This window comes from Eumetopias jubatus, unplaced genomic scaffold, assembly GCF_037043125.1.
Source record: "Eumetopias jubatus isolate StellerSeaLion01/CBP00866 unplaced genomic scaffold, mEumJub1_p1.0 scaffold_17, whole genome shotgun sequence".
Classification (NCBI taxonomy): Eukaryota; Metazoa; Chordata; class Mammalia; order Carnivora; family Otariidae; genus Eumetopias; species Eumetopias jubatus.
Window position 1 is genome coordinate 26883604 of NW_028274823.1, and position 24629 is coordinate 26908232.

The 24629-nt window shown below is 40.0% G+C and overlaps 2 protein-coding genes and 1 long non-coding RNA gene across 4 annotated transcripts; 2 read left to right on the forward strand and 1 right to left on the reverse strand.

The window, feature by feature from the left end:
- The first annotated feature begins 34 nt into the window (after nucleotides 1-34).
- Nucleotides 35-5490, forward strand: ATP5MK (ATP synthase membrane subunit k). Of its 2 annotated transcripts, none has more exons than XM_028098799.2 (4): nucleotides 35-144; nucleotides 3773-3868; nucleotides 3957-4049; nucleotides 5394-5490. In XM_028098799.2, the coding sequence occupies exons 2-3, from the start codon at nucleotides 3782-3784 to the stop codon at nucleotides 4044-4046; spliced, it is 177 nt and encodes a 58-aa protein (XP_027954600.1). In that variant the 5' UTR covers nucleotides 35-144; nucleotides 3773-3781; the 3' UTR covers nucleotides 4047-4049; nucleotides 5394-5490. The 2 variants fall into 2 exon arrangements, with proteins under 2 accessions (XP_027954600.1, XP_027954601.1); XM_028098800.2 differs by lacking the exon at nucleotides 35-144 and adding an exon at nucleotides 152-238.
- On the reverse strand, nucleotides 3731-19062 carry TAF5 (TATA-box binding protein associated factor 5). Its single transcript, XM_028098798.2, has 11 exons — nucleotides 18477-19062; nucleotides 16482-16719; nucleotides 12882-13197; nucleotides 11942-12105; nucleotides 11700-11835; nucleotides 10765-10885; nucleotides 9834-9963; nucleotides 7929-8093; nucleotides 7131-7308; nucleotides 6779-6956; nucleotides 3731-6531 (listed from the first exon to the last, which is right to left on the reverse strand). The coding sequence occupies exons 1-11, from the start codon at nucleotides 19036-19038 to the stop codon at nucleotides 6314-6316; spliced, it is 2406 nt and encodes an 801-aa protein (XP_027954599.1). The 5' UTR covers nucleotides 19039-19062; the 3' UTR covers nucleotides 3731-6313.
- On the forward strand, nucleotides 18875-19654 carry LOC148162146 (uncharacterized). Its single transcript, XR_015767074.1, has 2 exons — nucleotides 18875-19197; nucleotides 19371-19654. It is a non-coding gene; the product is annotated as an uncharacterized LOC148162146 (long non-coding RNA).
- Nucleotides 19655-24629: the final 4975 nt, after the last annotated feature.

The following is a 24629-nucleotide window of genomic DNA, read 5'->3' on the forward strand; positions in this document are numbered from 1 at the left end:
CTTCGAGCCGTAGCAAATCGACGCTGAAGGCTGACTCGTTCTGGCCAGTTGAAAGCGTGCGGGGGAGGCGGCTTCTTCCGGCGGATTGCGGGGTAGCTGCGTACGTTGAAGGACATAAGCGGCGGAATTGGTGCCTTCTGCAAGGTGGGTGTGTGGACGGGAACCCGGGCTCAGGCCTCGTGCCTCCGCTTTACAGGGCTGGCGTAAAAATCCGACCGCTCCTGGTTCAGGAACACCAGTAGGTTTTCGCTTTGGGGTGCGAGGACAGTGGAGAATGGAAAAGGAGTTAGAGATAACGAGAGCCAGGGCTGGGAAGCCTCGGGGTGAGGCGGATAGGAGGTCCCAGAGGCTCCCATAGTTCCCGAAGGCCCTTAGATCGTATTTTACGATAGAGAAAAAAGAGGCCCGCAGCAAAGGGAGTCCCCCAAGGTCACCCAGCGACGTAATATTGAATGAAACTCGGGCTTCTGGCCATATTAACCTTTTTTCCTCTGTATGCCCATAGCAGCTTATTTCCACTGTGCTGTCTTTAGGGAGCTGGCCAGCAAGGCCTTCTTTAGCTGCGCTGCAGCCTTTGTCAAAGCGAGAGTATGTGTGGCCCAGCCCCTGCGGTTCGCCAGGCCCGCCGTAAGCGGGTTAGATTTCAGTCTGTGTCCGATCAGCGGAAGAGATAGCCAGAACAGAGAGCTGTATACTCCTTGAAGTGCAAGAGGCTGCTTCTGTTACCCGAGTAGTTCTCGACTTTGCCTCCTTTTATCTCGTGATCTCACCATTCCAGGTAGATGTCTCGTCAGACAGGAAAATAGCAATTTCAAGAAAATGAGAAAGTAGCGAGGAGAATTGGTCACTTTGGGCCTTTTTTCACAGGTGAAGAAAGACGTGGAAGGCTTCATTAATGTTTAATAGCGGTGGGCCGGTTAATTAGAAACAAGAGCAAGACCCCATGCTTAGACTTCAGGGGCTACCATTTAACAATTAGTGCAATTATTAGCCTTAGAATTTTTTTCCTTACGTCTTTCTAAACTTTGTACGATTCGAAAGGGAATAAGGTTTCAGTTTGAGTAATTCCACAGAGGGTGCTCTAGCACAAGGGTTCCTGATCTTTGTCTAAAAGTAATGTGCAGTTTGCTGAAGGATGCAGACCCCAAGGCTTGTAGGCTTTTATCCCATTGTTTATTTCACCAGCAACATTTTACTCCCCACTCCTGCCTCCATCTCACCTTCACAAGAGTCTTCCAAGACCCAGACTAAATTTCAGTTCCTATACCGTGCCCTTCCCTGCAGTCAGAATTAGTCCTCTGTGGAATATCACAGCCTTCCTCCCATACTGTGTAGAGAGGAGTTTAAAGCACTTTAGTATTGTTTCATTTGGACGCCACATCCTCCTAAAAATTTTTGTTACACATAAGGTATTAGGGTTATCAGTTCATAATTTGACTAAGCTCCTGTTTTATGTAGGGTTTCTCTTAGAAACCCACTTAATACCGTAAGAATCCAAAAGTGTATCATGAAGATGAAGGGGGGGGGAACTAGTCTAGTAAAATGAAATGTTAATATAAAAGCTACATTATAAAGATTTATTTTAATGCAAATTTTCCTACTTGAGCTGGAAAGGCCAAGGCCCCTGAGGAGGCCCAAGGAAGTCTGGATTTCCTTCATTGTTCCAACTGTTCAGAATTAAGGTCATTTGTCCAAATTTTCATTGCCAATTCTGTGCACGTGAACACCTCTGAAGGCCTTTGAATGGTAAATAGGGGAGTGCCAGTTTCCATAGCAACGACTTCCTCACAGATCTCTCCCTCTTCCATTTCATCAAGAGCCAGCTGAGTCACTGCCACTGCCTACCAATCTCGACCGGACCTCGACCGGCTCGTCTGTGTTGCCAATCGACTCGGCGTGGCGTCGGTCGTGGTAGATAGGCGGTCATACATACGAATTTTCAAGTGTTGTTCTGGTGACTTTTGAATGTGCCTTTGTTATTTTTTATTATAACAAATATATGCCTGTGTAAAATATAGGTACTTAAAACTCCAAAAAGTTTGCTGCATATTTTTCCAGAGGTTTTTTTTTTCTACATAATTACTAACAAATATTTGGTTTTCTATTACTGCAGTGTCTTTCAAACTTTAGCTTACATCAGAAATGCCTATTAAAACAGATTACTGGGCCCCAGAGTTTTTGATTGAATAGGCCTGAGGTCAGGCCTGAGAATTTGCATTTCCAGTGATGCTGTTGCTGCTGGTCTAGGAACCAGACTTTGAGAACCACTTATGTGCTCTGTAATACAATGTCCAGAAATAGAATTTTTTTTTTTTTACTGTTTAACATTACATAGGGACACCATGTGAGTGCATAAGGATCTATGCACATTGTATTTCCTCAAATGGAAACCATCATTTTACCAGTCTTCTCTATGTAGATGGACTTTCAGTTTTTCCAGTTTATTTCATAAACAGTATTTCAGTCATTGTTCTTGAACCATATAACATGTTTCCCTTTGTGGTATCTCTATAAGGGTAAATTCCTGGAGAACAAGTGAACCAGCTACATAAAAGGGTATACTAATTTTATAATTTGATAGGTATTCCAGAATTGCACTTTAGGAAAAGTTGTACCAGAGGAGATGCATATTTTCCCACATTCTTACTATTTATTTTTCCCAGTCTGATGGTTAAATATCAGCCTCATTTTACATTTCTTTGATCACTTTTATGTTTTCCCGTCTAGTTTTTGTCCTTTGTATTTTCCCTTTCCTAAGGTAATTAAAATTTTGGCCCATGTTTTCTTCCAGGATTCTTCGGTTTTACTATTTATATTTAAATCTTTTATCTGTTTTGCTGTGAGGAGTAGGGATTCCAGCCTTCACCAATAGCTAGTATGGATGGATCCTCGGGGTGGGGGTTAGGTGCTGAGCGCACTGCAGCCTAGACAATGGGTATCCTGCTCTTTATAACTAGTTGACAGGCTTTGATAATGGCATTTTGGTAGGATCTCCATTTTTAAGAACTTGAACCAGCGTGCTCTTATTAATTCTTTAAACTGTGGAAATAATCTTCCAGTTCTTATACTCTGATGTGCATCCCTTTTGTTAAAATGATGCTAATTTTTTAAAAAATGGTAGTATCAATTCCATTTAATAAATGATACCTTCTCTTCCTTCCCATGGAGGATCTTAATTATTTCATAAGAAAAATTGTGAAAGGGGTTCCAAGTTGAGCTTTTTAGTTGGTTACCCTTTTTAGAAACTTTGAAATGTATCATCACAAGCTCCAACTTTCAACTACTCTTAAAACTGATTGAGTCCATGCACATTGTCACATGCTGGAACAAAATTATAAAGCAATGTTGGGTTAAGGGGTGGGGGAGCTTAGAGACTACTGTGTTCTCTTCCTTGCTAAGTGATCTGATACATATTTTGGAATGTTATACAGTAGCAACCAAGGTAGTCTTTTCTGAGTTTCTTTTATCAGCAAGGCTTTTTCTACCATCTTTGCTACTTCTGTGCTGGGTAAGACATAAAAAAAACTCATAATACCTATGTGCAATGATTTTTCAGGTTTTTAAACTTGAAAAAAAAAAAAAAGTGCCTGGCTGGCTCAGTTGGTGGAGCATGTGACTCTTGATCTCCGGGTTGTGCATTCAAGCCCCATGTTGGGTGTAGAGATTACTTAAAAAGATAAAATCTTTGAAACAAAAACAAAACTTAATTTTCTTTTAAATTGCATCCAAACCAATTTATTGTTGCTTTCTTTCTTTTTTTTTTTTTAAAAAGATTGAAATCATGGCAGGTCCAGAAACTGATGCTCAATTCCATTTCACTGGTATCAAAAAATATTTCAACTCTTATACTCTCACAGGTAGAAGGAATGTAAGTATTAATGATACCTTTGAGCAGTTGTATTTTAGAATAATATAAGTGGCAAAAGCTCTTGTTTACTTTCTCCTTTCTTTTTCAGTGTGTACTGGCCACATATGGAGGCATTGCTTTGATGATCTTATACTTCAAGTTAAGGTCTAAAAAAACACCAGCTGTGAAAGCAACATAAACGGTAAGGAATTGACATTTAAGTTTATGACAGCCATTTTGTTGTTAGGGCTTTTTCCCTCACTATAGAAGTAAATTGTTGTCATTGTGCAAAGTTACATACAAGAGGAAAATATTGTTCATATCCTGTTGCCCTGATAATTTTTGTTAACATTTTGGTTTGGCTCTTTTTATATTTTTTATTTGGTTTCCAGTGGCTATGAGTCATGTCTGTAATATTGTCTTATAACAAATATTTCCTCTCTTATTTGAATATATGAGTATTTATGGATATATGATTTATATCTGTTCCGTTAGGATTTCTTAAATATAAATAACATTGCATTGAACACTTTTGAGCATGATGTGTTGTCTATATGATTGTTTTAGGTTTAAGTGCTTTCCCCAAAGGTTATGGGGCACCCAGCTTTGTAAGAGGGTGTCTCTTGCACTAGCCAATGTTGAATAATCAGTTTCTGACCTTTGCTCATTTGATGAGTGAAAATGTCTTTTTAATGAAGTTATACATTTTTTCCATTTGTTTACCATTTGTATTTTTCTTAACATTCCCTTTGTAAATTTTCTCATTTAACAGTTGAGTCTTTCTCTTTGTGAAGACCTTATTTCTCTTACATAAGCCCTTTATGTAACAATTATTAACCAACCTTTTAAATACATTGCAAGTATATCTTATTTTTTGCTAGTTTCAAATTTTTATATAAGCAATTTTATATTTTCCTTAAATTCCCATATATTTCATTTTCTTCTTATGGGGCACCACAACCTCCATTTGCCCATGCTTGAGTGAATAAATATTTGTTTTGGTAGTAAATGTGCAGAAAACCCAAAACCCAGATCTTTATTTATTGTAGCTCTCCACAGAAAATTTTTCCTCTGCTCTTAAAAGCTTTTCCAATCTCAAAACTATTGACTAAGACTACATACCCCAGAATGCAGTGGTCCATGACTTATTCCTGGCAAACAGGTAGTTTTTGCCCAGTTTTCCAGATGAGGTACCTCCCAACTTTGGGGAGAGTGGTAGTATCCCCATTACAAAAATGGAGAAATTTTATCTCTGAGATGTTTACTACTGTTTAAAATGTTACTTTGTACACTAGACTTTTCCAATAGCATACATTCAGGATCATGCTGAATTGTTGGCAGCTCTTTTGTTAAAGGTGAAGCGTTAGGTTAAACTGTATTAAGCTGAGAGATACCTTCCTTTTAGGGTGGTTACTGACTCTGAGAATCTGATGAATTTACATTCAATTTGAGGGGGTTCATGGATAGTCCAAATTAGTAATTACTGAATACCTTAAAAGTAGAGTTGAACACAATTGTGTCTAAACTATTTTTGCTTTGTTTATAGATTTTTAACCTGTACCTCATCTGTTAAATTCCCATGCCTGGAGAAGCTAATGTCAACTCATCATGTGATACTCAATTTGTACAATAAATTATGAACCTGGAAAAGCTGGTTGTCTTTATTTACAAGATATCAAAAATATAAAAACTGTACAAAATGCAACGAAGGCAAAAAACTGGCAGTGACTTGGTCTAAATCTTTTAGTTTCCCAAAGCAAGGCTCAGTACTGGAGGTAAGCAACTGAAATGTCTGTCTGACTTCAAGTGTACTAGGTTGTATGTAGCTATTTTAGCTGAAGTAGAACATGGAAGCTAAATTTTCTTCACCTGGCTTATAGAGTGTTGGGTGCACTCAGAATCCAACAGGTATAAATTCAGTCAGTGGATGGTTGTACTTCATCTAGTTCTTAGAAAGAAATTGTAGTTAACCCTACCCAGTAACATTCCACTAGTCATGGGCCAAGCAAAAATGTTAGTGGATCATTTAACATAGTACTTGAGTGCTATACAGTAACCACATTTTTACAGCAGAAACACATGCTCATAGAATTCTTCAGCTAAAATTCAAGATGGTATTATATTACTCGATTTGAATCTTGAAGCAGGATGGATTGAGTCAATTGATTTTTTTCTAAACATAATAAATTAAAATAGCATTTGAACAGAAAATGCATAGTTTCCACACAATCCAGAGCACCATAAATGTCCCTCCACGAACATAATACCTCTTATTCAACTAACGGAAATTAGTTAAATGTGGTTGCTATAGAAACGTGGAACTGTCCTGTTCAGATTTTCCAAGCAGCATCCTTCCAGATCCATATAGACAAAACATTCTTTGTAGCTTAAATATTAATCACTGAGGTATTTGCTTTTAGTCTCCCTTTTTCAAACAGTAGCTTCCAAAAGGTCTTTAATACCGGTTTATTGCGGACTATAAGCTCCTGCAGCTAGAACCAAGTTTCTTCGTGTAAAATGGAGGTGTACAACTGGCGTTGATTTGGTCATATATGTTCCCAACAATAACTCCTGTGAATTCTCAGGTAAATTTATATGCCCAGTGGCTGTAGTAAAATCATCAGTCTCTAAATCTTCAAATGCTTTGACAGCATCCCACAACCGGACTGTATTATCCATTGAACCTAAGGGGAAGTCAAAGGAAACCATTTAGTAGCATCTACCATATTTAGATTCTGACCTCTTGTCAGATCTATTTCATATATTAACTTTCTCGTGAAAAAATCAAGCAGTTTAACCTGAGAAGGCAACACACGTTGGGATACTCTGGAATCATAGCTAAGAGAAGCAAAACCTAACACAGTCAACACTAAATGTTTCATTTTAACGTATCATTTACCCTTTATCACAAAGCCATTTCTAGTCATTTACCTGATGCCAAAATTTCACCATCTCTACTAAACCTAAGTGAACAGACTGTATCAGTGTGGCCTTTTAATTCTCCAACCATCAAACCATGTCCAATATCCCAAAGGAGTACTCTGCCATCCGTTGCTCCTGTAGCCAGGAATCTCCCATTGGGAGAAAATGTCAAGGAATGAATTGGTCCCTAGAAAAGAAGTCCATGGAAAGAAAAGTGGATTAAAAATATCTAATAAAGAGAAAGCTAGAATTTTAAAGCTTAGTGGAATGAATCATTTCTTTTAAAATGTGTTACTGGTTAATTTTTAAAATATTTTTATCTCAAAAGCAACCTTGTGTGCCATAATAAGGTATAAAATACCTTGTGTCCAGTGAATATTCTTACACAGTTCCCATTCAGGACATCCCAGAGCCGCACAGTTCTGTCTGCAGAGCCCGTAGCAACATAATTAGAATTTGGATGGAATCTGGTACAATTCACATCAGCGAGATGGCCAGCAAATATCCTTAAAGGCTGATAGTGGTCTGTAGCCCAGAGCCTTTTAAAAAAGGCAATGAAAACAAACAATGTAATAGTTAACCGCCAAAATTCTAAAATAAATACAGAAACACCCATGTGAAACGTTAGCTCCAAACAGGTCCCCCCTTCACTGGCTACCTGAGGGAAAGAAAATGGAATGATTGAGACAAAGTAACATTCTTAAGGAAAACTAAGTTAATCTAGTACAAGTTTTTTTAATTCTCTAGTTCTGTGTGCCCGCCTTTCCTACCCCAATTCCTAGTCTAACCCATAGAAAAGTATTTTTCGCTAGTTTTGGCCACCACCAAATTGGTTTCTAACCTGAGTTACCTCATCCTGAACTTTTAAGGAGATCACAGGAAAACACCAGCAGTGCTTAATAGTGGTAGTGAAAATCTAGCTGGTGGGAGGGGCTGGGAGCATGTTAAATAACTTGAGGGAGTAAAAGGAGGACTCTTGATATGGACATAATTGCAGACATAGTAATACTCCCCAAATTCATTTACAAATATGGAGCTATAAATGCTGACGTTCTCAAAAAGTTGATCCCAAATAAGAGAAGTGAAATGAGTTTGGCTGGAGCTTGTAATTCCCCAAAAAGAAACCATTCTGCCAGTCGTTAGATCACAATGTTCTTACCGAGCTACTCGATCGTGGCCCCCGGACACAAAATAATATCCATATGGAGAAAACTGGGTGTCCCATACTGGGTAGTTGTGTCCTTTATATCCGACCAAGCAAGTAAATGTTTGAAGACTCCACAATCTAACAGTTCCATCCTCTGAAGAGGAAAGCAAGTAGTTCCTGAGAGAAGAGAATGCCATGTATTTGATTCCCAGAATAACTTAGTTACCTGTCCGGTTTCTCTGTACATTTGAGTATGATAAATATAGCGAACTTGACATGCTACACCTTTTACGTTATACGTGGAATTCACAGTAGGCAACAGAAGTTGAAAGTTACTAACCAAACTAATGTTAGCTCTAACACTCTACATCTACTGAACACCTACTAAATGAGGTTAGTTTTTGGTTTTGTTTTTTTTTAAGATTTTATCTATTAGAGCGCGCACAAGCAGGGGGAGAGGTAGGCAGAGGCAGGGGGAGAGGGAGAAGCAGGCTCCATCCCAGGACCTTGGGATCATGATCTGAGCTGAAGGCAGACACTCAACCAACTGAGCCACCCAGGCACACCAAGGTTAGATATTTTTAAAAGTATATTGGAAAAATCACACTTTTTATAAAAAATTATACCAAAGGGTACCAACAAAAAGTTGTCAAAAAGGTCAACTGAGAAAAACTAAGAAATGTGATGTATCACTTAAAACTCAACAATTTTTTTACTTTAAAATGGAGATGGCTCTTTTCCTCTCTGACTTGCATAAGCATTTTTTTTTTAAGATTTTTTATTTATTTATTTGACAGAGAGAGACACAGCGAAAGAGGGAACACAAGCAGGGGGAGTGGGAGAGGGAGAGGCAGGCTTCCCGCGGAGCAGGGAGCCCGATGTGGGGCTCGATCCCAGGACCCTGGGATCATGACCTCAGCCAAAGGTAGATGCCCAACGACTGAGCCACCCAGGTGCCCCTTGCATAAGCATTTAAAAGGAAATGTCTTTTTTTTTTTAAAGATTTTATTTATTTGAGAGAGAGAGAGCACGAGAGGGAAGAGGGTCAGAGGGAGAAGCAGACTCCCTGCTGAGCAGGGAGCCTGATGTGGGACTCGATCCCGGGACTCCAGGATCATGACCTGAGCCAAAGGCAGTCACTTAACCAACTGAGCCACCCAGGCGCCCAGGAAATGTCTTTTTGACCAAAAAAACCCCACTATAGACATGTAAGTAATATTTTACCTTTTTCAGGGATAAGCACAAAAGCTGAACCACTCAAACTATTACGGTTTTCATTGAAATTAGAGGTTTCCCTCAAGTAAAAATGTATCATCTGGCTAAACCTTTCACTCTCAAGATTTCAGAAAGATGAAAATGTTAATGGATTGAAAGCTATTATCCACATAAGATACAAATGGTTATTATGAATATAAAATTCCCTCCAATTTCTACAGAATGTTAGAGATCATGAAAAATAAGCAAATACCTATTTGTGGGTTTCAAATTCCCTTTTCAGTATCCTCTTAATTCTTTTGATTACACAAAATCTTCAGTTGACAGCTAACATGCCTTTAATATCAGGAATCTGTTCTGAATTTGGAGATGATGGAATACAGCAGTAGCCCCAAACCCAAGGCAGGAACCCAAAGAAGCAATTCAGCCCCTATCAGGGTTTACAAAAACTAAAGCTAATTTTTAAAACCAACAAACCCTGAAGCTGTGCATCTTGATTCTATAAATTTGGGTATATATTAAGTTGCTATCTTGTACACCAGTACCCCAACATGAATTAGCAGATGGCAAGATTCTAAAAGATAATGCATAAGAAGCATCCATGAGATTTTTCTAACAATTTTTCCCAACATCTTTCCAGTAGTTAACTTATATATAATCTCAATATAATGCAGCAGTATTTAATTTTTCATTGAATGTTACCTATCCGGACTGAAGCTGGCTCCATAGACAGGCCCACTGTGACCATACAAAATCTTCAACTCACTTGCTGTTTTCTCATCCATTATTCTTTCTAAGACATCATCTGATTCTTTGTCTATGAGGCTAAGATCTAAAATGGTCCAAAAATATTGACTTTTTAAAATAAATTCATTTTTTAAAAAAAAGTACATTCATTAGAATATTTCAAGGCAATCACATCATGGCTCAGAAGAAGAACTACCATGTGAACAGTCCTACATAGCAGTCTACGGCGATACCACCCTGAATGTGCCCAATCTCGTCTGAACAGCCCTACATACCACCCACAGTGCCGATGCCTCTAACCATCCCAGTCTACAGAAGAGGAAACTGAGGTTCAGAATAATTAACAATTTGCCAGAGTGCACATAGCTGCTCAGTGTCGGAACTATGATTAAAACTCAAAGCAACTCACTATATCATGTTTTACACAAATGAAAACTATGGAAATACTAAAAATTTTTTGAAAATACATTAGCTTGTTTAAATAACACATTTAGTAAGAAACTTTCTTTAAAGTGAAATCCTAAAATTAGTTCTTTTTAAGCCATTTTTAGAGCTAAAACAATGTACTCTCCCACTATTTACTTTAAAGCCATTTTTAAAAATTCACAGTCATAAAATTAGATTTTTAACCTTACAGAGTTTTCTAACCCAATCCCCTCATTCTACAGATGAGAAAACTGAGGCCCAGAAAAGTTAAACCAGTATAGCGCCCCAGTCTCCTGATTGCCACTCCAATGCACTTCTCTCTTGGGAATGTTAGCATTTTGAGTTAAAGTAAAATCAAGTGAAATTCTGCTGAGATCACAATGTCTTATGTATACTCCATGGAATCCAGATCGATGTAAACCAAGAGCGAGTTCACATCTTAACAGGTCATCTCAGTTACCTGCTGCTTGTTTAACACTACGAAGCTTTTTGGGTGTCACAGACCACACTCTAACAGTTGAATCTGCAAAACCTCCAGCAATCAAACTAGAATCATCAGTGACATCCACTGCAGTGAGGCCCTGCCAATAAAAAAATAAGAACTTTGTACTACACAATACGGTCTTGGGGGGGAAATTACATCTTAGAAACTATATAATGATAACTCTTTTCCTCATAGAAAAGATTTCATTTTCCTATGAAATCCACTGTTTGAAAGTATTTTTTTTTTAAAGATTTTATTTATTTATTTGAGAGAGAGAGAGCACATGAGAGGGGGGAGGGTTCGAGGGAGAAGCAGACTCCCCGCTGAGCAGGGAGGCTGATGCAGGACTCAATCCCAGGACTCCAGGATCATGACCCAAGCTGAAGGCAGTTGCTTAACCAACTGAGCCACCCAGATGCCCCGAAAGTATTTACTTTGAGAACACCATTCACCCCTTTTACCCTCCAAATTTAAAGCACACGATATGAAGAGAATGTTAATCATTTTTGTGCTTTAGTAAATATATCCTCAGCAGCTTATTACAATCTATAAAGACATATAGAATCCTTAATAAAAGGTATTAAGTTCATATAAGTACTTAAGCCAAGTTCAATAGAGATAAACTACAGTTTCCTCCTCCTCAAAGGCTACCGGAATTCTGATCAGTAAAACAAGGGACACACATAAGCAACATTCTGGCACCTGCAAGTTGCTAAAGGTCTTTTCAACCCTGCCTTCTATCTATTCCAAATTCCAATTATCCTTTCCTAACTTCTGTCTTCAAGCTATATTTACATCAAGAGTTTAAAAAAGAAAACTCCATCTTAGTTAACACATCTAAGTTTCTTTTAGTGTTAAGTCACCATTTTACATGACTCTCCAGGCAGAAATTGCACAATTATCTTACCAACCTGGTAAGCATTGAGGAATGTATAGAAACAAATGGAGGGTAAACAGTCTGGCCCAAGGCGTACTCGTTTGGTGGTTTCTTTCATATTCATTATCTTATCCAACTTATCTGAATCTTTCAACTCTGGAAGAGGGATTCTGTGAAAGAAAAACAGACTGAAAATCAGTCTATTAAGAAACTGAATTCTCTATAATAATAGTTCATCCTAAACCTCCACACATGTTCCTGAAGTTTTTTCCTCACCTGTTTTGAGGTGGAGCGTTGGGATCTTGTTTTTTGCTTTTGGATCCAATGCTATCTTTTTTAGGCTTCTTCTTTTTAGGTTTTCCTTCTTCATTTTCTCCTTCTTCATCTTCATCATCCAAAGGCACCTCAATTTCTGGCTCTTTTAATAAACCAAAAAATACCTACAAGTCAAAAGAGTCAACAATTTCAAAATTAATATTTCATTCATCAATACATCCTTTTCATATCTTGATAGGATGACTCACAATTACAATATAGTAATTTATACCCTGAAGCAGATTCTGTACTTGTCTACCCAATAGCCAATCTCCCCTTCTTCCTTACTAACAGAACCCTGATTTTGCTGGAGCAGCAATATGCTCAGTTAAATTATTTCTATTCCCAGACTCCCTTGCAGCTGGGACTAGCCATATAATGTCATTCTGGCCAACAGATGTACACACAAATATACTGGGTAGGGTTTTAGGAAAAAAATACTGTTTTCCTGATAAGAAAGAGATTTAGCGGGGATATGCCTTTTGTCCTCCCCCTTCTGCCTTCCTGGAATGCAGGTGCAATGCTGGAGCTACAACAGCCATTTGGGAGCACAAAGAAGAAAGCCACATTCTAAAGATGATGGAGGAGAAACTAGAAGGAGCCAGGCCCCTTGATGGCATTGTGGAGCCCTTATGCCAGAGCAAGAGGGCTTTCCTTTGCAATTCATTATATATGTATGCAAAATCCCTTATCTGTTTCAGTCACTGTAGTCAGGGTTCTGTTAAATGCAACCATTCCCAAATTCTCACTAATTTACACATCATCCTTAGAACATGAAACTTAGTATACAGGGTACAGTTATTCCCAAACTAGCTATAAGAAAAATGTGTAAATTATGTAGATGGAAATGCTACAGTTTTTCATAATCTGCATTATATAGTTCTTAGGTTTATTCCCATACCTTTGATTTGTTTGCCTCTCGTTTAGCCTCTCCTGCCAAACTTCCCACCATCGCATCTATCTGTTGCTTACTACGCGGCATCCCATCAAAGATGTCAATGTAGAGGTGCTCCTGAACTATGTTCCATATCTGATTGTTCTGTTTCTCCTGAAGATGCCTCTTCAAGAGTTGGTACGAGTCACGGGAAATACGCAGAACAAATTTACTTGTTCGAAAATCCAACATGGTCTCATTCCCTTTCATGTGTTCCTTTTTGGTAAGACTAGATAATACTCGTAGGTCATCCTGGTAATAACATTCCTGATCTCCATGGAACCTGTTTCAGTGATTTTAAAAAGTCATTTTTCAATGTAATCATTAAGGGATCTGCTCTCCCCCATATATTTATAAACATCCCAGAATATTTTCAACGTAGCAGTCTGAATAATCCTGGACTAAGCTACAGGATCAGAAGTAATTCATTTCAAAATGATTACAATTCAGTTTCTGAATTCATCCTGAAATTTAAAAATTTAATTCTCTAATGAAATGTATCATTAACATTTTAAGAGAATTTGAAATAAATACCATAAGTGAATGAAAGATATCCACCACTGGTAGACATTTGAATTAGAATTTCTGCTTTACTAAATTTTATGTTCTCTCAAAACCCACTTTTAAAAACTTTTTATTATGGAAAGTTTCAAACATATACAAAAGTAGAAACTAGTATAATTAACTCAATGAACCTATCACTCAGCCTCTTAACAATAATCAATACATGGCATTCTCATAAAACCCACCATTTTCAATGACTTCTTATATTCTTAATACCAGACATATTTATTAAACATCAGTAAAATAATATGACTAAAGGACAAACAAATGTTGATACCAAAGAATGAACACTTCCATTTACTCACCATTACCAAAGGTAATTTAAGTAAAGCTTTCAGCCTTGGTGACAATTAGTAAATTTAAATGTACTTTTGTTTCTATAAATCTTAATTTTCCTGATAAAGTAAAATTAAAGATCATATATTTGGCACTCACTAAGAGCAGCAAACAATGCAAAAACATTTAGAGAACAATGACTAAACATAAGATACTAGGCTCTAGCTCTGATACACAGCCAATAGATGCCTAAACTGTTACCCGTGTTACCCTTTTATGACTCATCAAGATTTGTTTCTGTCTAAGATTTCAGTGAAATTAGAAATCTCAGCATCCTGGTGTTCACATCAGTCACTGCCCATAACCTCATCTGAGCATGGTGTCTGGGCAAGGGCTGAGATTGCCCATAACAAGGAGACAGAGTCCCCCAGGATATTCTAGCTTCCTATGTGAAGAGATGGCTATCCCATGAGACTGGGAGAGAAAGAGATTTTTTGATGACAATACTATAAGAAAAATTAGGTTAGAGTAGAAGTTCTGTCATCATCAGCCTTTGTTAATTTTTTCAAAAATGCTGAGCTACAGAACATTTGCTTTATAGACCTTCTATTAGATATCATACAATAATGAATGGATATAATGGCATAGAAGCTAAGTGTCCCGAGTTCTATTATTCCTGTATTACCACTACTTGTGTTACCTGACAAATGCCAGCTTTTGGGTCTATTGCTTGTACTAAAATGCTCTCATTCAAACTGTTAAGTACCGCCTCCTTTTTAACTCTCCTTTCTTTGGCTTCTATAACTAAATACCCTCCTGATTTTCTTCCTACTTCTCTGACCTCTCCTTACATACCTCTTCTACTTGGCCATCTCTTCTACTCTTTTTCTATCTCTTCTACTCCAAATGTTGGCGTTCCTCAAGGCCCAGGTCTAGCCCTCTCATTGACTTATTTCATAACCCCCACCCCCACCCCAGACAATCTCATCCATATCCATCAATATTACACACAACTCCAATTTATGGCTCCAGTCCCTACATCTCCTCAGAGCTCCAGAGCCTTATATATCATTCATCTATCAACTTGGTATCTCTTAAATGAGTCAAAGGCATATTCAAATCCGAAGTCAGGATTACTCCACAACCTGACAAACCAGGTCCTCTTTCAGGATTTTCTATCTTAGTGAAAGGCACTCCCCCATCCCAATGGGGGAGCCAGAAACCTAGGGGTTATCAATAATACCTTCATCTCCCTCACTTCCATATCCAATCCATCACCAACTGCCTCACCAATATGTCTACTTACCTTCACAAACACTACTGTACCCTAGTCTAGTGTTTCTCAACAGAACATTTTGGGACAGAACAATTCTTTGCTAAGTGGCACTACCCACACATATTAGAACATTTGGCATCCCTAAGCCACCTGCTCTTCCCCACCCTAGTCATTATGACAACCAAAACACCTCCACGCATTTTCAAATAGCCAAGGGGAAGCAGGAATAATATTATATTACCCCCAGTTGAGAACCACTACAATAACCTCCCAAACTGGTCACTCTAAAGTCACTCTGTTCCCCCTCACCACCATCTATTTTCCCAACTGCATAAAGCCCCTTTCAAAATGCAAATCGGGACGCCTGGCTGGCTCAGGTGGTAGAGCGTGCAACTGTTGATCTCGGGGTTGTGAGTTCCAGTCCCACGCTGAGTGAAGAGATCACTTTAAAAAAAATTTTTTTAATGCAAATCTAATAACGACATGGTCCTTCAATGGCTTCTGTAGCAGAGACACCTCATTGTCCCCAAACATCCATTTGTTCTTTCTTCCTTCACAACAGACTATCTGAATATTAGCTGAGCACATAAACACCTAGGCAAAGGCCACACTTCCTACCTCCCTTGTAGGTAATTGTAGCCGTTGCCTAATGACATAAAAAAAGGAAGAGGTGTGTGCACCTTTGAGGAAGGATGTATGCCCTCCCAGCTGACTATAACACTGATGTGACTGCACAGAGCCAAAGAGCCATCTCATGCCATAGGACGAAGCTGCATGACAAGGATGGAAGAGCATCAAGATGGAGAGAGCCTAGGTCCCTGGTAATCAAAGACTCTATACCAGTCCTGGACTGCCTAACCTTTATGAGAGAGAAATAAACTTTTATCAGATTTAAGCCTCTATTGTTTGGGTTTTCAGTCACTCTCAGTCTAATTTAATCCTAACACAGCTTCCTACTGCTCTTAGGATAAAAACAAAAAATAAACTTTTGTTTATTGGAGTTTTCAGGGAATCTCAGCCAAATCTAATACTACCCAATACAACCCACTACTGGTCTCATGATAAACAAAGACCCTCAACATGACCCAAGAACCTGACTGTTCCAGCCCAGCTTCGACCCTGTACTCTGCTCCAGCCACACTGGCCTTCTTTCATCTCTGTACCTACCATGATCCCTCCCACCAGAGGTGTCACACATGCTTTTCCCTCTTCTCTTCATCTGGTTACCTCCTACCCAACCTTCTGATCTTACCTCAAGCATCACTTCCTCTGGGAGGCTTCCCTGACTTCTCCAACTAGATCAAACTCCCTCTTTTTAGGTTCTCCTAGCACCAGGTACCTCTCCTTCATGAAATACTTTTTCAGTTACAATCTTACATTTGTGTGGTTACAAATGTGTATATACATTATATATATGTGCTATATATATAATATATATAAAATTCACATACTTCTCAAAAAATGATTTTGCTTCATTCTCATGTTGATTGTAGACTAGTTCCAAATACATGTGTACAAACAGAGGATAAAAGAGTTGGGATAACTCTGCCCGATGGCAGTCCAAGGAACATTCAATGAAGTGTTTCAGTCCACTATAGTATTCTTCATACATTGTGGGGTCCCCTTGTTGGTTGTAGGCTGACAGCACAGCACTGACATCCGGCTGGTCTTCTACAGCTACACTTCCAACTGTTTAAAAAATGAAGAACAACCTTCAAAAAATGACTGATACATACCAAGTGACTAAGGCTGCTTTGCTAAGGTCCAGAGGTAAACTGTTCTCAGATGTTTGTCCCGCTCCTCTCAAAGTCTCTTCCCCAACACAATCATACAATCTTTCAATGGGATTTTCATTTTGTTTCAGTCACCTATCCCAAACTCCTTCAGCTTGTCCATATCTTAAAATAAAATTTTCAAATCAGTAACAAAAAGGTTCAATATTTTTCCCGCAGCTACCTCAAAGACAAAATTCATAAAACGGGATATGTGCAAATCAAACAACTATATTAATCTTGTCAAGGCTCAATGTAAATGGCACCCACCACCACCAAGCCAAGCGCTGAAGTAAGATTCCCAGCTCTCTGAGCTACCTAAATATTTTGCAACTTTCCTATAACACATCCTATCCTGTAGGATATGTGTACATCTATCTCACTCCTTATAAAATGCAAGCATTTTAAGGGTGGGAAGGCCGAGCCTTATTTGTTTCCAAAAGATAACTCAATTTATATGCTTAAAATAATTTCCAAAAACATCATTCCAAAGCAGAAAACATGAGTATTTATTTGTAATATTGCAATACCAAACAATGATAACCTGTCAATCTAATCAGTTTGATTGTTGGAAAATTTTAAGTTGCAATTATAATACTGCTGTGCTCTTCACTGCACAAATGTTTTAAGTTCTTTTGGTTACTCTCATGGCCCTCTTTTCCTTCTTACTGGTTTCTGAGTTATGATAGGTCAAGTTTCTGAAGAGAGGAGAGATTACAGAAAAATAACCAACATAATTCATCCATCTTATAGTTCATTCACAAAGTTCAGCATTCAGAAAAGATTCCTCTCAGTCATATTTTTGCATATTTCTATTTGTGGGATACAATGCTACATATTCATACTTCACTTCTGGCAATGCTGCAAAGATTAGGTCTCATAAATACAGATTAATTTGGCTAGAGGCTCTGCACTAGACAATTTAATTCAATAAACGTTTATTATCAGCTCAGGATCAACTTTGAGACCTCATATTGTGTATGAATTTTACTGCATGGACTTTGCAATTACAGTTGCTAGGAAAAGGCTGGGGAAGGAGGTCTCAGGTGTTAAGTGTTAGGTGCTAGGCATAAATTTATCAGTACCAGGCATTTTATATATATTATATCTGAGCCTCACAATAATCCATTTAATAGAGGGGGGGAACTCTTGCTCTCAGGAAGAATTAGCATCGCACAAGTAAAACCAACAGAGACAGAGTCTGAACCCAGGTCTGTCCCAAAGTCTATTCCTAAATGAATGATTCTCAACCTTTGCCATACATCAATACCACTTGGAAGCATATATTCAAAAATGGAGATTCCTAGACTCCACCTCTACATGATCTGATTCACTAAGTCTGAAGTAGCAGACTGTATAAATATTGTTAGTGTTAATGCAGACCTGCCAAGGCTCAAGAACCCAAGAAAGAAGAAAGGGACCAAAAGCCTGAAGGTCCCCGCCTCTCGGCGCCCACCCTCTGCTCAACAGCTCTCCTCAGCCTCTCACTGGAACTGACAGCTTGGAAGAGGGTTTGACTGCGCAGCCGGCGCACTAGAGAAAGGGGCGGGCATGTGGCCCTAGAGGCGGGCCCAGGAAATTCAAAACAAGCCCGCAGAGGTGCAGGCCTGCCAGCCTCTGCCTTCCCGGCTTGCTCCCCTTACTGCCCTGCCTCCCCGGGACTCCGCGGCTCACCTTTCCCCGGAGCCGCAGGACCTGTCGCTAAGCCCGAGACGGCGGCGGCCCCCGAAGCGCCGGTGCCCGGAGGGTCAGGGGCCGCGGGGCCGGGGGCCGAGGCTGTGACCCGGCTGAGAAGCGCGCTAGCCGCCTCTGTACCGGCGCCGTCCGCCTCTCCCGGAGCTCCGGTGCCCGCCACTGCCTCCTCCAGCAGCCGGGCCTCACGGCGCAGCGCCTCTTCGGCCTCGCGGAGGTTGCTCTGCCGCAGGAACTGCAGCACGGCCAGCAGAGTCTGTCGGTCGTGGGGAACGCCGGCCTCCGGAGCAGCGGCGGGCACCGGGGCCGCCCCCGCCGGAGCAACGGCGGAGACAGCCGCCGAGGGTTTGGGGGTCCCACCATCCCCGCCGGCCGACGACGACGCCGTCGCAACGTTCCCGCCGCCGCCGTTGGGGCCGTTGTTGGTAGTGCCGCCGCCACCCTCGCCAGCGCCGTCCCCCGCCTGCGGAGGTAGCAGCGTCGGCGGTCCCTCCGGCTCTAACTTGACCGCCACCTCCGTCTGCTCCTCCGCCAGCGCCGCCATCTTGCGGCTGAGCCACCTCGCGCCGTCAAGCGTGATTGCGTTTTCGCCACATGGAGGGCGGGGAGGAGCGTTTTACGACACCTTGGGAAGGCAATGTACGGCAGTAGGAGGGGCGAGAAAGGAGGAGAAAAAGAATAGGAGCAAGAGCAAGTTTCAAAAGTGAGTGACAGAAAGGCAGGAAGTGGGAGGTGGCGACCGCCTGTAACATTTGACTATAATAATTGCCGTTCACTGAAGACCCGCTATTTTTAGGCACCGTGAGAGACATTTTACATGTTATGACCTCCTTTAATTCACCAGTCTTATAAGGCAGTATTATCCTCTCTTTACAGGTGGCTCAACCGAAACCCAAAGAGGTTAAACAACTTGCCAAAGTCACGCAAGAAGAAAGTGAAAGTGTCAAAATTCGAATCCAGGTCTCTAACTCAAAAGCATATCCCACAGCCAGAAGGAGGCTTCTGAGATACTGGTAATGTTTTATATTTTCATCTGGGTGGTGATGACTTTTTATTTTTTTGCAGTTTTTACCTTTGTAAAAATTAAGCTACACACTTAAGTTTTGTGAACTTTACAGTATGTATGTTATAATTCAATAAAAAGTTTTTAAATACCTAAATTTTGTCATTGTGAAATGTGTACATTCTGTATTCGTGCAATGTTATCCTTTATTACAAATAAACTGCATTTTAATTGTATATTTTTATAAATAGTATGTGCCGTTTTGGAATATGCTTCATAGGTTATAAAACCTTGCTGATATTTTATTTCATTTGAATCTCAAAATTCTGGGGATGGGTGCAGACAAGAAAAGTGAGCCTGGGGAGTTGGGAAGATCTAGCACAGTTATTCCTGTTGTTGGTTTTTAAGTCCTACTAGTTTCTTTCAACCTTGTTGAGTAGCTGAATGACCTGGATCAAGTTACTTAACTCAAGTTTCCCAATTTCTAAAATAGGGTTAATAATAGTACCTACCTCACAGAGTTGTGTAAGGATTAAATGAGATAATGTATATATGATACCTAACACGTAATAAATAGCTGTTGGTTATTTTTCCTTCACCATAAAAGCTGTTCTGTAAATGTTTGCTAGAGTCCAGTTATGATGTTCAGGGTGATCTCAAGATGGGAATATGAAGCTAATCTAACTGGATATCTAAAGTAAGATTATGGGGGCGCCTGGGTGGCTCAGTGGTTAAGCATCTGCCTTCGGCTCAGGTCATGATCCCAGGGTGCTGGGATCGAGCCCCGCATTGGGCTCCCTGCTCCGTGGGAGGCCTGCTTCTCCCTCCCCCACTCCCCCCTGCTTGTGTTCCCTCTCTCACCATGTCTCTGTCAAATAAATAAATTTTAAAAATCTTAAAAAAACTTTTTTAAATAAATAAGATTATGGAAACCTGGTGGGAGTAGGGGGTAGTGGGAGATGACTAAGAACTGGTTAGCATTTTTTTTTTAGATTTTATTTTATTTTTTTAAGTGATCTCTACACCTAATGTGGGGACTCAACCCCAAGATCAAGAGTTGCATACTCCCATCAACTAAGCCAGCCAGGCGCCTTTGTTTGTTTGTTTGTTTCTTTCTTTTAAGAAGACTTGCTTAGCATTTACCCAGCACTGATCAATAGAGAGAGAACCTGAATCTCATGTGCACACTTATGAGGTGGGGAGAATTTGTCCTTTTCCTTAGGATCATTGAACTAATTTTTCTGATTCAGTATTTACTAAATAACTTGATAATTGGTAAAGAATTGAGCACTTAGATGAGAGAAGCCATGAATAACAAGCTCAGGCATGTTTACTATTCCCTGGAAGGTGGTTTTACGCCTTTACAAATAGTATATTAACATTCTGATGCATATATTAGTCTCAAGAATCAGATCCTAGGAACTGGGTTTACCTCTACAGCTGAAGCCCACATACTGGGACTCACAAAAGTACAGCCATCCCCTTTCCCTCTGTAGGGTCCACCTTTCACCTGCCTTTGTTTCTTAAGTTCCAAAATGTCTGGGTTGGTACCTCAGACAAGTAGAGTGGTTTTCCTGTTATACCACAGAAGAGATAAGTATACTGAGTAACTGCAAGGCCTACTTCTAATTTTTGTTTCTCTTTTCCCCTTCCTTTCTAATCCCTACTCCCATTCTCCTACTCTCTTCTTAGTGTGTTTTAAGAAGTCAGGTATCAATCTGTACCTTTTTCCTTTACAGGAGAGCTACTGTTTCTCTCTGGATGTTTCTCTTTCTCTTCACTGTTCTTTTATTTTACTCTAATGTATCTAGGATTAGATTTTTCATGTCTATCCTGATTGGCCCTTTATGCACCCATTCAATCTGAGTTTTTTTTTTTTTTAATTCTGGGAACTTAGAAGCATTATATCTACAAATATTTTCTCCCTTCTATTTTTCCCCTTCTTATATTCTTGGTTTTTTTTAAAAGATTTTTATTTATTTATTTGAGAGAGAGCGCGTGAGCAGGGGAGATGGGGAGAGGGAGAAGCAGACTCCCCGCTGAGCAGGGAGCTCCATGCAGGACTCAATCACAGGACCCTGGGATCATGACCTGAGCCGAACACAGATGCTTAACAGACTGAGCCAGGCAGGTACCCCTCTTCTTGTATTCTTGTAAACAGATATTGATACTTACACTTCTATCTTCTAGGTCTGCTTTCATATTTTCATGTTTATCCCTTCCTAATACCTTCTAGAAGGGTTCCTCTACTTGATTTTTCAGTGAAATCATTCATTCTCAGCCTAGATCCCTATTGTTATATAACCCATTTATTAAGTTATTTACTTCAACCATTATATTTTCCATAGTATGTTGAATTGGTTCTTCATGATTTATTATCCTGCTTCAACCCAGTTGGGAGATTTTGTCCCCCTTGGGGACATTTGGCAGTATCTGGAGACACTTTCGGTTTTTACATCTCAGGGTGGTGCTTCTGGAATCCAACTGGTAGAAGCCAGGGATGCTCCTAAACTTACCACAATGCACAGGACAGCCCCGTCCCACCACAGCATAGAACTGTCTGGCCCAAAATGTCAGTAGTGCCCAAATCAAGGACCCATGATATAACCAATATGAACTCTTTTCTTTTTAAGGATGTATATTTATTTAAATTATCTTTTCGTCTGATGCATTTAATCTGTTATCTCATCCCTCCTGTAACTCATTACTTTTCTCTATGAATTTGTATTTCACTGAAGGTATCAGCTCCTTGGCTAATAGGTATATGCAGAGGGAGAGGCAGAAGCCCAGCATTGGGAAAACGTGAAGGATGCACCAAAAGGAGGAAAGTCTGTAGTGTCACTGTCTGGGCTCTATCACTCTCTGTTTGCCAACTCACATGTGCACACATGTGCACACACACATACCCTCAGGATTTTCACAGTTTTTACAGATCTGTCGATTTTGGTGCCATCTCAGGTTGGGTGTGATAGGGGAGCCAGCCACCAGTGTGAATTTACCATCTTGTTTGGTTCCTAAATTTAAACTCACACCAGGGGGATGAGGCTGAATGTTCCAACCCTCGAATCACATGGTTGGTTCCAGACCTCATCCTGAGACTATCCAGGTGTCCTCAGCCACCAATCATCTCATTAGCATATAAAAAGACCCTTATTACTTCAGAGATTCCATAGGTTTTAAGAGTCATATGCTAGAGGGAAGGGGCACAGAGACTAAATGTATATTTATTACTATGTCACAAACAGTTTCATTATGTCCTTTCCAATCGTGTGCCTTTTATTTCTTTTTCTTGTCTTATTGCATTAGCTAGGATTTGCAATATGGTGTTGAATATGAGTGGTGAGGTGAAAGTGGACATACTTCATTCCTTGTCTTAGGGAGAAAATACTTAGTTTTTTATTATTAAGTATGATGTTCGCTGTGGGATTTTTATAAATGCCCTTTATCAAATTAAGGACATTTCTGGGCAGTGGCATACCTTGTATCTCAGTTCTTAAAACCTATGGAACATTGATTAGGCTCAGATCATGTATATGCAGCTTGAGGATAAACCCAACTTTATGGGACCATTTTATTGATCTTAATCTCCCCAATACTTTCCTTTCTGGTCCTCTAGCTAGAAAAGGGAGTGGGCTTTAGTTTTCTCACTCTGTTGTGTACTCCCTGAAAATGCAACTGCTGTGGAACCAAGAAGCAAAAGGATATACAGTGAAAACAGTAGTGGGGATCCCCCCTTGCTCTTGGGATCAGAGTTCTCCCCTCAGAGTTTTAGATGCCTGCCTGGCCTCCACTACCATCCCCCCCTCCATTGCCACTATGGATGTGCCAATGGACTGGTGTGAGAGAGAATGGAAAAACAACAAACGTTGGATTTCCATCACAGTTTATGACCTACAGAGGCCCCCTTTGCTGTTTCTCAAACCATGAGAGAGGATTTCTCTTGGAGTTCTCTCTGACCACACCTGGTACACAGTTTTGTGTTTCAGCTTGTGTTTGAGTCCGGGCCAGGAGATACCAGAGGGAAAACAAAATGGGAAATGCGGTGATGGGTCAGTTGTAGTTTTGAGTTCCAGTTGCCTTCCCCAACCTGCCTCTTGCCATTTGCATTCTAGAGTCTGTAGATAGCTGTTCCATGTATTCTGTCCAGAGTTTTTACCTGTATTGAGTGGGAAATACAGAGTGAAGCACTAATTATCTTGACCAGACCCAGTAATCTCAGCCACCTTAGTCGATATGTATTTTAGTTTATATTTTGTCTTATCATTAGAGAGCTTGAACATCTTTTCATATTTTGGAGCTGTTTTTATATTACTGTGGGGGACTAAGTTTTATCTTTTTCCTCTAATTTTTTTGAGTTTTTTATCTGTTTAGCATATTAGTTCTTTATCTGAGATATGTGTTGCAAATACTTTCTCCTGGTTTGGCCATTGTCTTTTCATATTGTTTATATTTTGGGGGCTTGCAGAAGTGTTTTTTTGTTAAGATTTATTCATATATTTGAGTGAGAGAGAAAGAGCACGAGCAGGAGGGGCGGAAGGAGAGGAAGAGAGAATCTGAAGCCGACTCCATGCTCAGCATAGAGCCTGACATGGGTCTCCATCTCATGACCCTGAGATCACAACCTGAGCTGAAACAAGAGTAGGACACTTAACCAACTGTGCCACCCAGGTGCCCCCAGAAGTGTGTTTTATGAAGTCAGAGTTACCAACTTCTATTTTATTGCATCTGGATTTGGAACCATAGAAAGATTTTCCTTTCACCTAAAGAGGAATTCACCCATGTTTTCCTCTGGAGCTTGTATAGTTTCCAATGAGCTCTCTAATTGGTTTGGGACTGAATCTTGTATATGAGGTGAGGTATGAATCTATTTTTTTTTCAAAAGTGTTTCAGAAATCCCACAACTGAATAAATAAAATCTTTAAGGGAAAAAAAAAGGGATGCCTGGGTGGCTCAGTCAGTTGAGCATCTGCCTTTGGCTCAGGTCATGATCCCAGGGTCCTGGGATCTGAGCCCCACGTTGGGGGGGGTCCTTGCTCAGCAGGGAGCCTCTTCTCCCTCTCCCTCTGCTTGCCACTCCCCCTGCTTGTGCTCTCTCTCTTTCTCTCTCTGACAAATAAATAAAATCTTTAATA